The sequence below is a fragment of the Macrotis lagotis genome, chromosome 1 (genome assembly GCF_037893015.1).
Source record: "Macrotis lagotis isolate mMagLag1 chromosome 1, bilby.v1.9.chrom.fasta, whole genome shotgun sequence".
In the NCBI taxonomy this organism is placed as follows: Eukaryota; Metazoa; Chordata; class Mammalia; order Peramelemorphia; family Peramelidae; genus Macrotis; species Macrotis lagotis.
The window spans coordinates 451954448-451967884 of NC_133658.1; the positions used below are offsets into that span (position 1 = coordinate 451954448).

The following is a 13437-nucleotide window of genomic DNA, read 5'->3' on the forward strand; positions in this document are numbered from 1 at the left end:
TTATCTGGGGCAAGTCATTTCCTCTCTCTGGGCTTCATTTTCCCCTCTATGTACAATGAAGGGATTAATTTAGAGGTCATAGTCCAGGATTTCATCATAGAGCTCTTGCTAGAATAGGTTGCAGAATGGAAGTGTGGAAATGTAGGCTAGAAAGATCTTTTAGAACAATCTCTCATCCTGTCTGTCATGGGGTAACATATAACACATAGAGGAAGACAGAAGCCCACAGAGTTTGGTGATAGAAGAATTAATTTAGAAATCCTTAAGGTGCACTAATAGAGGTAGGTAGAGGGGCCTGGAGGTCCTTAGAGTGGAGTGGCAAGGTGGATGGCAAGGTCTGGAGAGCTTCCATTTACTGGAATATTGCAGTAGGTTGACTTTCTGATCATCCACATAATGGATCATTAGTTTTACTTGGTAGTGGGCCTGGGAACTAAAGTGCACCTGAGAGATTATCTAGTGTAACCCCTTTATTTTACATAGGAGGAAACAAACTTAGACCCAGAGACTTAAGTGACTTGCTTAGAGTCAGGAAGAGGCAGAGCTAGGATTTGAAGTTTGGAGGAAGGGCAGGATTCAGGGGAGAAAATGATGTGTTTGTTTTAGACACTTGGTTGGATACAGGGGCAAGCCACCCAGCTGAAGTTGTCCAGAATACTACTGGGGATGTTAGGAAGGACTGGAGTTCAAAAAGAAATTAGGTCTGGAAATACAGATTTTAAATTTTTTCACTTAGAAGGAATAATTTCACTTCTGTAAACAGAAGGGCTTTATCAGGAAGGGAGTGTAGAGAAAGAAGTGAAGAGGACCCTGGATGAAAGGCCTTGAGAGACATCTGACACTTATTGGTTAGGAGATGAATGATAATCTGAGAATGAAGATTTAGAAATGGAGGTTAAATGGGAAGAAAGCATTTCTGCCTAAGCCAAGGGAGAGAAAGGGTGATCATAAACATTAAAAGATGTAGAGGGGTTAAGGAAGATTAGGACTGAGAAAAAGACCATTTGATTTAGCAGTTAAGAGATCTTTAGTAACCTTTTAGAGGGCCTTTTAGTCAGATTTAGTCAGTTAATGGGTGTTTCAGAAATGTATGTGTCTTTTATCAGTTACAGATGAAAGGGAGAGGATGATAATTTGAAGGGATGGCAGACTCCTTTGAAGTTTTTTTCTTTTTAAAGGATGAGAGCGATTTACATATTTGTTGGAGGTGAGAAAAGAAACAGATAAGGAGAGATTGAAATTGAGAGGGGGAAGAAAAGGTAGAAGGAGGGAGAGAATATAAACAATTTTGAAAGGACATACACTATTGAGGAAGATGAGGGGATGGGAGCAAGGACACAAAGAGAAGGGTTAGTTGTGACAAGGATAAGGGCTGCCTCTTCTCCAGAGACTGCAGCAAAAGAAGAAAGCTCTGATCATTATGCAAAAGTCCTTTGAAGTATGGAATGGGGGATATGAAGTAACTCATAAGAAATAGAATAGCCTTGATTTTCTCAATCAGAAGACTGGGTCATCTATTGAGAGATTGAGATATGGGATGGCATTGGGACCTTGAGAAGAGAAACTGAATGAAGTTAATCAAGAAAGAACGGAGACTAAGGGCTCAGGTGAGATTAGATAATGACCAAATTGCAATGGGCCCAATTGGCATATTTCTGTGATTTCATCCAGGACTCTTTAGTAATTAAAGAGTTGTAGTAGAGGGAGGATATGGTTGCCGTGATCTATCCTTGAAGACTAGAGGATCTTTTCTGATCAATGTTCAAAACTGTCTTTTTACCATACCATGATGTCTCTGACTCCTGAGTCTGTGGAAATTGGCTTAAACGGACAATTCTATATATCCCTGAAGGGAATCATCAAGGACTGAGGTGCTGTGTTCCTTGCTTTTTAATTTTGTGATGTTGGATCGACTTGATTCTCAAAGATCAAAGAATTTTAACTTCAGTCATTTCCTGCGTGGGCAGCTGGATGTGAATGAAAGACTCCTCTGTTCACATGGACAAAATAGCAGATCTGTGGAGATTGACACCAAAGGACCCATTAACTGTTTGGAGATCCTTTAGCTGAGCCTGATATTCCTCTTCCAGTGCCTACCCTCTAGACCCCAAAATTATGATGTCATCATGGTTGGAGTCCAGAGCAGTTATGGGAAGATTGTGTCATTGTCAGTGATTTTTTTTTAAAGTCTATTGCTTTGGGTGACTCCTTTTTTTGATCTTATGTTCTAGCTTGTGTTCTCTTTCCATCACCAGGGATGTGTGCTATCCTTTGATATGTGTGTTTTTTGTTTTTTTTTTTCCTTTGAACCTATCCCTCAACTCCAATTTATTCTGAAATCAGACTCTCAGAAAACTCAGACATACAAGAGTTCATTTAGACTGTTGTTCATAATCTTGAGCAAAGAAAACAGATATCAAGATCCTGAAAGCCTATGGAAGAATGAAGGAGAGGCATTAGACCTGTGATTAATGAAGGAAACTCCTGGAAGGGATCGTTCTCTGCCAGTGAAAACAATTTAGAGTTGTCCAGGGCCCCAGAGAGAGGCTGCCTCAGAAGTGAGAATTGAACCCAGGTGGTACTGGTTTAAAGACCAAAGTCAGAAAGGTCAAAGGAAAATTAAATTATGCTTTGGACCATTTTTAATATTGAGATTTCTTTGTTTGAATTTTATTTTGGTTTGTTATATTTCCATTCTATGAAAACTGTACTATATGCTTAGCTGATATAGTGGTGCAATGGATAGAATGCCAGACCTGGAGTCAGGAAGACTCATCTTCCTGAGTTCAAATCTAGTCTCAGATGCTTTTCTTTTTGTTTGATTTTTTTTTTTGCAAGGCAGTGGGGTTAAGTGACTTGCCCAAGGCCACACAGCTTACATAGCTGAGGACAAATTTGATTTCAGGTCTTCTTGACTCCAGGTCAGGTGCTCTATTCACTTAGCCACCCCTGGCCTCAGCCCCTTAATAGCTGTTTAACCCCGGGCAAGTCATTCAACTTTTTGCCTCTATTTTCTCATCTGTAAAATGAATGGGAGAAGGAAATAGCAAATTACGCCAGTATTTTTGCCAAATGGGATTGTGAAAACTCAGACATGATTGAATAACACCAGCAAAAGTAATGACAACAACATACAGTGATTCTTAGAGGGAGGTAATAGAACCAAAGGAGCTTGACTAGATAGTAGGTCTGTGTTCTCCCAGTGCTGCCACTCACTAAGTTGGGTAACCAAGTCATTTTCCACCCCTCTCAACCAAAGGTTCCTTGTTTGGAAGTGGTGGGGTCACAGGCCCTATCCTTTTTCCCTTCTATGAGTAGGTTGTGGGGATTCAGTGATATCATGGATGGAAAAGCACTTTGAAAAGCTTATATTTATTTTATTTATGTCTGGATATAAATGAAAGTAATGCTTATGCTCAGTGTGAATTAACTGTACTCCTTGAAGATGTACTCTTGCTTCCAACCTTTGCCCTTTTTTTGTATGAAGCAAGGTCAAGAAATGATTGAGATACTCATTTGGTTGTTGATTGGGTGTGGAACTGAGTACATGAGATGTACAGTTGAATGAGTATTGGGTTTGAAGTTATAAGAGCTTGGTTCAAAAAAAAAAAAAGCTTGGTTTAAATTCTAACTCTGCCACTTGCTACTTACTTATGTGTCCCAGGAGCTCTCAATTATGAGTCCAATGACTCATCATTTCAGTAAATCTTTGGACAAGAAAAAAATTGTGTCTTGAGTTTCACTAATTTCTAATAGAAATTTAGCATTTTCAATAGTTATTTAAAAATGTTAATCCTAAGGAGTTATCACCAGACTGCAAAAGGGGGTCCATGATGCTAAAAAAATTAAGAATTCTCAATTTAGGGGCAGCTAGGTGAATAGAGCACTGATCTTGGAATCAGGGAAATCGAGTTCAAATTCAGCCTCAGACACTTAATAATTACTTAACTTTTGTGACCTTAGGCAAGTCATTTAACACCATTAACTTGCAAAAATAAAAAATTTCATTTTAGTCCAAGTTCTCCATTTTATGGATGTGGAAATTGAGGTCTATTGAGGTAAAATGCTCCTAGTAGCACAGCTAGTAAGACTCTAAGATGGTATTTGTGCTCTTGCTGGCTCCATATCATTTCAACATTGTGTTTATTACAGTAATGTATATCAGCTAGGATTCAAATTTAGATCCTTTGATTTTTTTTTCCCCTCAATCCTATGTTTTGGGGCCCTTTCCTCTATGGATTGGATCATAGGGCCACTGATTTAGATGGTAGTGACCTTAGAAACCTTCTGGTCTAATCTGGTATCTTCCTTCCATTATGCAGACTTACCCGAGAACAGGTGGTAGTAGTAACTGAAAGAGCTAGAATTTGAACTCAGGTCCTGTGACACCAAGTGAATTTCTTTTTCTGTGATTGAGTTTGTAACCTCTCAATGAACTTTTTATGGTCTGTGCTTTTTGATTTTCAGTGAAAACAGTCCATGTGTGACCCTTCCTCTTCTCCTTGTTTCCATTCCCAGCATCAAGTCAAATTCTCAATCCCTGGTGGATGGTGAGGATGAAGAGAAGGACCAGAGGACCATTACAGTCAACCCTGCCCACATGGGGAAGGCATTCAAGGTTATGAATGAACTGCGGAGGTACTTTTCCCATTTCTCCTGTACTTTTGCCAAGGAAACTTGTCTCCTTGGAGCTTCTTGGAACAGCAGCAGGGCCTGCCATTTTCATTTTTCTTTTTTCTTTTTAATTTTAGAAAGGATTCATTTATTTTGAGTTTTACAATTTTCCCCCCAATCTTGCTTCCCTTCCCCACCCCCTACAGAAGGCAGTAAAGGCCATTTTCATTTTCATGTTAATTGTTTAAGAGTTCAAGGCAAGGTGAGTTAGGACAGCATGAAATCTATGTGGTTTGATTTCTCCCCCCCCTTTCAAATTTATAAAGAATAAAGCTTGTGTAAATTGAAAATCTCCCTCTCCTCCACTCTTTCTTTATATTTCTGAAGAACCTATTGCCTTGGAAGCAAATATCATGAAAAGATTCTTTATGAGAACAGCAGGTCTGCTCATTAATTTGGTTTCCAATCAAATCAATTGCTTGAAGACTAATAATAGAATGTTTTTGACACCTACTCATGATTGCAGATTAAAGATTCTGAATGTCAGTGTACATCTTCTCTTGTACTCACACTCAGATGGAACTTGTCCCTCAGACTCAGGTTAGACTTAGCTTGGAAAGAGCCCTACAGAAGTGGATATAAGATTTTCCTCCATCCCTGAATAAAGCAGTCTCCCTTGAGCAAGGGAGGGGCATATATTTCCTTTTCAAGGGATGGATGTATCTATGCTCCTCTTTGCTTATGAACAAGAGTCTGAGGACATGGCAGCATCTGTATTCAACTTTAGGTGAACAAAGGAAAAGCATCATTTTTTTTTTGCTCTGTCCAAATGCATTAATGTAACCCTTCAGTCTGTCTTACTTGCTTCATTGCTTTTCCTTTCTGTATGGGGTCCAGGGCTGTAGAGAGGCTTTGAAAATTCTTTTAGAATAAATTTCTTCTTTCATCCTTACTATCCAGACAGATTTAGCTCAAATCTCCTCTGGTCAGATTTTTCTGTGTGGCTTCTCTTAGGTTGTGAGTATGTTTGTTTTCATTACTATCCAAGCTTCTTGCCTGTGAGTTTTTAGTATCAAAAAAAAATGCTTTATATTTGTTCCCCAGATACCATCTAACTCCTTCAACTCATGTGATTTGTGCCCTCCTGTTTTGACTGCATTTGCTATATAGATGTTTTCTTGCTTGGCAATTTTTCCTACTTTTATGGTTATTTGAGATAAGGAGAGTGCAGATAGTTGAAGTCCATTGAGCTATCTATCAGCCACCTAATTTCATCTAACAAGGATGGATTGCTTTGACATTTCTCCCTTTGCCTTGTCCTTTAGGTAAATCCTTAGGGCTGCTTTTCTATCTTACCCCTCCTCTTTCTCTTCTCCTGGAATATCAAGATTGAATGAGACCCTAGAAGCTATGCAACCCGTATCTGTATAGGAATTTTCCCATCAATGTTCATATCAAGCACTTGAAAACTTTTAGTACTGGGTAATTGACCTTCTCAAATGCAGCTCATTTCATTAAGTTTTCCTTGAGGATAAATCTACCTCTTTGAAACTTCCACCCAACTTCCTCTGTCAATATTTTATACAGTATGACTAGAGAAAGAAAATTAAGTCTAAAGGTTGATAGAAGCATTATCTTAACGTCTCCCCCTTACAAGTAGTTTTACTTAAAAGGTATTGGTATCATTCTGGAGACTGTTGACTCAGGCCACCTAAGGCTTAAGCTGTTAACATCACTCCCCCATTACCTGAATAAAAAACAGTCATGAGGAGCTACAGGTGATGCTGGTAGCACCTCAATGGAGAACTCCAAGAAGGGAGTGTCACTCAGTTGAATCAGTTGGAGGACATTGTCATTCAGAGGAGCCCATGGGAGATTGGTGAGGATTGGAAATATTAGATTGCAAGGATTGACTGAAGGAACAAGCCAAGAGAGGAGAGAACTTGAAGAGATGACTTGAGGGTGATAGCTGCAGAGGGACCAGGATTTGAACTTCATTTTTTTGGTTGGTCTTCTTGGGTAGGATGAGAAACAATGGGAAGAAATTAGAGACAGACTTTGGCTTTTTATAAGGGTTACTTTCCTAAATTTTAGGCTTAAAGGATAAAACTATTGTCTCAAAGTGGAATAGACTGATTCAGGAGGCAATGATTTCCTCCTAAATGAAAGTTTTCAAACCTAGATGACTGCTTGTCATTAATGTTGGGGCAGGAATTCTTGATCCAGTAGGGATGTGAATAGATGACCTCTGATATTCTGTAATTCTTTGATCTTTAATATCTGAAGGATGGTTTGTTCTTGTATTATGTTGGATTCATTTTACTTCCTTTTCTGCTTGTTTCCAACCCAAGTTTTTGCTCATTCATTCAACTTTTATTAGGAGACTTTTAGATGTAGAAGAAGTATATTGAATTGAGAGCGATAAAAGTGATACTAAGAAATTGTCCTTTCCCTAAAGGAATTGACAGTTTAGTAATGGAAAAAAAGAATGTAATTCAAATAAACAAAATTCAGTTCAGAATATAACTGCAAAATAAAAGGATAAAGTGTAATGAAATCCATTAAGGACCTTTTAGATGGAGCTGAACTATGACCTATTTCTAAGTTTTATGCAGCAACAAGCATGTGATTAGCATTCTGTGAGCATAGTGCTTTCATTTGGGTCTTTGGGGGCCACAGTACTGCAGTGCCCCACTTGGAATCTTAAAATCTTAGTCCTGGAAGGAATCTCGGTAACCAACTTAGAGAGAAGTGGGAGTGGACCAAGGTGAAATAGTGAAGAGGAGTGTATTTATTCTGTAGTAACCTGGTGGCTGAATCAATTGAAAAAAAAATGAGGTGGTTTAAACCAGAAAGAGTCCCATACATATTTGTTCTTTTTGTGCGTAACTGGATCAAAGGATGTTTCCCTCCATGGATAAAGATAATTAAATGTTTTGTGATATTCTAAGGACTCATGAGTTTTTTTAGAGAGTTTTCACATTTTTTTTTCTCAGTTTAAAACAATTTTAGCCCAAGTACACATGTGCTCTGCTATTTATGAGTCACACAATTCATAAGTTTTCTATTAGGTTTACTTCCCAGCAAGAGAATGGAGTGTTGATATGGTAACGCAACAGCCTCTCAACCTCTCTCTGTCCTTTAAAACTTGAGCCTAGGCCTCAGCTGCTCCTCTGCCTTTCAAGCATCAGAACTTGCCAGCTCATTCAGAATTTCCTCTCTGTCTCTAGATTTTTGGGAGATTGTCTCTAAGGTCTAGACCTTAGAAAGAAGGGAGAAAAAGTGGTAGCCAAGGGTCTCATACACAGGTTTTTGGAATTGATAGATAATCCTAGAAACCTCTGCCTGTTAAGTTTAAGACCAGAATTGCTAGTAGTAACAAAAAAGAAATTATACTTATCCTTGGTCCTTAACTTCTATCTAAATAAAGAACAGTGGAATGATGATTAGAAGACTGGGAGCAGGAAGGACCTGAATACTTAATATGCCAAATCTCTAGTGTATGAAGATATTAGAGTGATCTATATAATCCTTGTGAGTTGTACCATTTTTGTCACATGCATGGTTACATGTAGTGACAGATGGATGTCACATGGAAAAGCAATATGTACCTGTGGAATGAGGGCTGAATTTGGATACAGAGGGCCTGGCTTCAAATCCTATTCTGCCTCCTCTTACCTAAATCACTTACTCTCTCTCAATCACCCTGTTTTCACATGTAGAATGAGTTGACCTCTAAGGTCCCTCCTAGCACATTACTATCCTAAAATTTGACTAAAATTTGTCTCTCATTCAAGACTGCTTCAAGTGTTTGGCAGGGCTGGGCCAGCTTTGCCCCCTTGGACCCCTTACTATTCTTGCATCTCTTTAATGCATTTATCATATGAAGTTTTATATTACAATAATCAATATTTGTGTCTTAACCTCCTACTCGACTATAAACTCAGTCTGTGAATCTTCTTCAGGGACCAGAATAGCACCATCTTTGCGTTTTGAACTCTTATCTATCCTTTAAAGAACAACTCAAATGCCATTTTGTCCCATGAAACATTTTCTGGACCCCGTGTTGGTAAAAATTTTTCCTCTTAAAGCTCACAAAATTCTTTGGTTATTCTCTAATGCTTTTGTTGTGCTGAAATGCTTTTTTTTTTTTTGTATTAATCTGTCTTGTCTTATTTTTTCCTACCAGATTCTTAACTTCTTGAGGACAGGGACCATGTCATATTTAGTTTGGCATCTCTTCTTACTCCCAGCGTAATACTCTAGACATGGTTGGCGGTTAATAAATACATGTTGAATGACCTGAGTTAAAGTTTCTACATGATAGGTTATAGATATAGAGCTATAAGGGACCTCAGATGCCATCTAGTTCAACCTTGTCATTTAATGATGAGAAAATCAGGACCCTTAAGATTATTTGCACAACATGACACAGATATTAAGTGTCAGAGTCAGGTCCCTGAGCTCTTCCCGCTATCCTACACTACAGTGTCAAAGTTGTCCTCGAACGTCGGCTTGTTTTTCTGTTGTTGGCATCTTCTTTATATCTCTTTTCCCATATCTGTCATCTAATCCTCAAAGATTTTTTCTGGGCCCAGGGTAAACCTTCCACTCTGACATTTGTTCTTTTTAAAAAAAAAATATTTTTTCTCAATTATATGTAAACCAAAATTTTTTAGCATTTATTAAAATTTTTCTGAGTTCCTTATTCTCTTCCTCCTTCCCTCTCCTATCTTCCTTGAGAAGGAAAGCAATTTAATATAGATTATACATGTGCTTTTATGCCATGTTACTAAAGGAAACAGACCAAAAAATTAAGAGTAACAAAGTAAAGAAGTATACTTCAGTTTGAATTCAGATCACATCAGTTCCATTAGTTCTTTCTCTGGAGACAAATAACATTTTTCATCTCAAGTCCTTGGATCATTGCACTGCTGAGAATAGTCATCCACGGTTGATCATTCTATAATCTTGCTGTTACTGTGTACAGTGTTCTCCTGGTTCTTCTCACTTTACTTTGCCTAAGTTCATGTAAGTCTCCCCTGGTTTTTCTGAAAGCATCCTGCTTATCATTTCTTATAGTGCAGCAGTATTCCATTATAATTATGTGCTACAAACTTATTCAGCCATTCCTCAACTGATGGGCAGCCTCTCAATTTTCACTTCTTTGCCACCACAAAAAAAGAGCTGCCATGAATATTTTTTTACATAAAGGTCTTTTTCCTTTCTCTTTGATCTCCTTGGGACAAAGACTTAACATTGCTAGGTCAAAAGGTATGGAGTTTTGTAGCCCTTTGGGCATAGTTCTGACATTTATTCTTTCAGCAAAGCATGTTGAAAGTTTATTCAGCATGTCAATAAACTTGTTTAAAATGCCTTTTGCCCTTAAATAACAGTAATAACTCCATTCCCTCACCCAAATCCTTTATGGGAACCAAAGTAGAATGAAATCCTTGGGACCATAGCACAGCTGCTATTGGATTATTTGTGAACAGTAACCATTTGATAGGAAGTGCTTTGCTTGAAGGTAGATTGTTTACTCAAACCATCTGGTCAGTGGGCATGTACAAGGAGATATTAAACTGAGATGATTCTTCTAAATAGAACTGATATGTGGAGTCACTTCATCTTTATCAGCCTCAGTTTCCTCATCTGGAAAATAGGGATTTTATGAGATAATATATGTAAGAACACTACCTTTAGGAAATAAACCTATTTTTCTGTTGCCTGTGGCTATTTGCTTCTGGGTATACAAATCATTCTTCATTCCCCTCCTCCTTTCACACCCCAACTATGGTAGCTTGCCTGGATCTACTTTGGTTGGACAAATGATGTTTCAGGTAATATGTGGGAGAGAGAACTGGACTTGAAGTTAAGAAGACTTACATTTAAATACTTCTACTGATGCTTACTGTCTGTGTGACCAGGGGCAAAGAGTGTTTTTTCCCCAATGAATTTTAGTTTCCACAGTAAAATAGTGATAATAATTTGCATTTTGCAGAAAGTATAAATAACAAGTCTGCATGGTATAGCAGTGCAGTCCTCTAGCCACAAAGACCCAGATTGTCTTTGTGCCACTTCTGATATATGTTGATTGTGTGACTCTAGGCAACTCACTAAACCTCTCTGTGCTCCAAGCAACTTTCTAAGATCATAAGTTCCACAGAAGCTGCTTAGGAAGTTTCCTTATATGAGAATTCTCTATAGGAATGAAATCACAAATCTGGTTCCATTTCCTGCAGATCTGTCATCCATCATTATTTTTATTATTTCCCCTGGTCAAAATTACCTGTAATGTGTCAGTTCAATTTTCATCATAAATCATAGACATTCAGAACTGGGAGGGATTTCAGAGGTCAGTTCATATGTGAACAGTAATCCTTTTCAAAATTCAATTTAAGAAATATTTATTGAACAGTCTGTCCCAGATTCTGTGACTTGTTGCTTTTTGATATTTTTAATGACTGAAAAAGGCTAAATTTGTGGCCTCTTCTAAGGTAATATAGTTGTACCTTTTTTGTGGCAACAGAAGTGTTTAATCTAATAAACAAATAATTATATCTGGCATGTCTGAAAAATTTTATCCAGATTTTCACCCTGAGTCCATCTCTTTTGGTCATGAGGTGTTAGTAGTGTGATTCATCATGACTCCTTTGGAATTGCAATGGGTTGCATTGACCAGAGTTTGTAAGTCTTTCAAAATTGTTTATCCTAGGGGTGGCTAGGTGGTGTAGTGGATAAAGCACCGGCCTTGGAGTCAGGGTTCAAATCCGGTCTCAGACACTTAATAATTACCTAGCTGTGTGGCCTTGGGCAAGCCACTTAACCCCATTTGCCTTGCAAAAACCTAAAAAAAAATTGTTTATCTTTTCAATCTATTGTTGTTTAAATTATTCTCTTGGTTTTGTTTAATTCACTCTGCATCTTTTCAGTCAAATTTCCCCAGGTTTCTCTACATTGCTCTACATATGCTCTTTCATCATAATAGTGTACCATCACATTCATAGACCATGATTTATTCAGCCATCACCTAGTTGCATCAAAAAAAGAGGTGGTATAACATTTTGTATGTTTGAAATTTTTTTCCCTTTTTCTCTTTGGAGTATAGACTTAATTGTAGTATTCAAGCACAAGTTTAAATTGCTGAGACAAAGGCTATGTTAACTTTTTGGTCAAATTGCTTTCTAGAATGACTTGGACCATTTCATAGCTATGCCATTTCCTGTATTAATATCACCTGTTTTATCAAAGAAAATGACATTAGTCATTTTCTTTTTTGTCAGCTTTGCCAATCTGAGGGGTGTGAGCTGTAACCTCATAGTTATTTTAATTTACATTTCTTAATTATTAGTCATTTGGAACATTTAAGCTATTGTTAATGTTGGTTTTCCTCCAAAAATTGCCTATTCTTTTGAAAACATATCCTTTGACCATTTATCATTTGTAGAATGGTTCTTATTCATATACATTTAAATCAATTCTCCATATATCTTAGAAATGAGACCTTTATCAGAGAACTTGCTGCAAAGATTTTCCCTCCTCCATTTACCTATTTCTCTTTTAATTTTAACTGAACTTTAAAAATATTATTTTCTCAAAATTTTCCATTTACCTTCAGTAATCTCTTTTTCCTTGTTTGGTCATTAGCATTTTCCCTATTCGTAGTTCTGATAGATTATTTTTTTTTCTTGCTCTTCTAATTTATTTATGATCTTACTTTTTATGTGTAGGTCATGTACCCATTTGAACTTTTCTTGGTATTCAGTGTGTGATGTTGGTTGATACCTAATTTCTGCTAAATTTTTTTTCAACTTTTTCCATCTGCCTTTGTCAAATTGTTTTTAACCACAAAAAATTGTGACTTTTTGTGGTTTCCTGTGCTCTTTTGCTTTTGTATATTATATTTTTAATCTGTTCCACTGGTCAACCTCTCTATTTATTAACTAGTACCAAATGGTTTTGATTACTATTTTGTTCTATAGTTTGAAACATGATACTACTTCTTTCCTTATTTAAAAAATTATTTCCTTAGGAGTTCTTGACTTTTTGTTTCTCTAGATAAATTTAATTATTTTTTCTAGTTCTAGAAAGTAATCTTTTGGTAGTTTGGTATGAAACTGAATAAGTAAATTAATGTAGGCAGTATTCTCAGTTTTATTATCTTGGTTCTGCCTACCCATGAACAATCGCTATTGCTCCAATTTATTAGATCTGTATTTGTATAAAGAGTATTTTAACTTTTTTTTTAAATTTATTTTTATTAAAGATATTATTTGAGTTTTACATTTTTCTCCCAATCTTGCTTCTCTCCCCCCACCCCCGCACAGATAGCACTCTGTCAGTCTTTATTTTGTTTCCATGTTGTACCTTGATCCAAATTGGGTGTGATGAGAGAGAAATCATATCCTTAAAGAGAAGAGAAGTCTAAGAGGTAACAAGATCAGACAATAAGATATGTTTTTTTTTTTTCTAAATTAAAGGGAATACTCCTTGCGCTTTGTTCAAACTCCACAGCTCCTTATCTGGATACAGATGGTACTCTCCTTTTCAGACAGCCCAAAATTGTTCCTAATTGTTGCACTGATGGAATGAGCAAGTCCTTCAAGGTTGAACATCACTCCCATGTTGCTGTTAGGGTGTACAGTGTTTTTCTGGTTCTGCTCATCTCACTCAGCATCAGTTCATGCAAATCTCTCCAGGCTTCCCTGAAATCCCGTCCCTCCTGGTTTCTAATAGAACAATAGTGTTCCTTGACATACATATACCACAATTTTCTAAGCCATTCCCCAATTGAAGGATATTTACTGGATTTCCAATTCTTTG

At 37.2% G+C, this 13437-nt stretch overlaps 1 protein-coding gene across 4 annotated transcripts in view; it reads left to right on the top strand.

Annotated features, from left to right (window-relative positions):
• Positions 1 to 13437, top strand: part of KLHL3 (kelch like family member 3) — a 196021-nt gene that overhangs the window by 19806 nt on the left and 162778 nt on the right. For all 4 annotated transcript variants that reach the window (XM_074213498.1, XM_074213499.1, XM_074213494.1 and 1 more), the window contains exon 2: positions 4519 to 4638. In XM_074213498.1, coding sequence (XP_074069599.1) covers positions 4601 to 4638 — 38 coding nt within the window. In that variant the 5' untranslated portion in view covers positions 4519 to 4600. The remainder of the gene's footprint in view (positions 1 to 4518; positions 4639 to 13437) is intronic.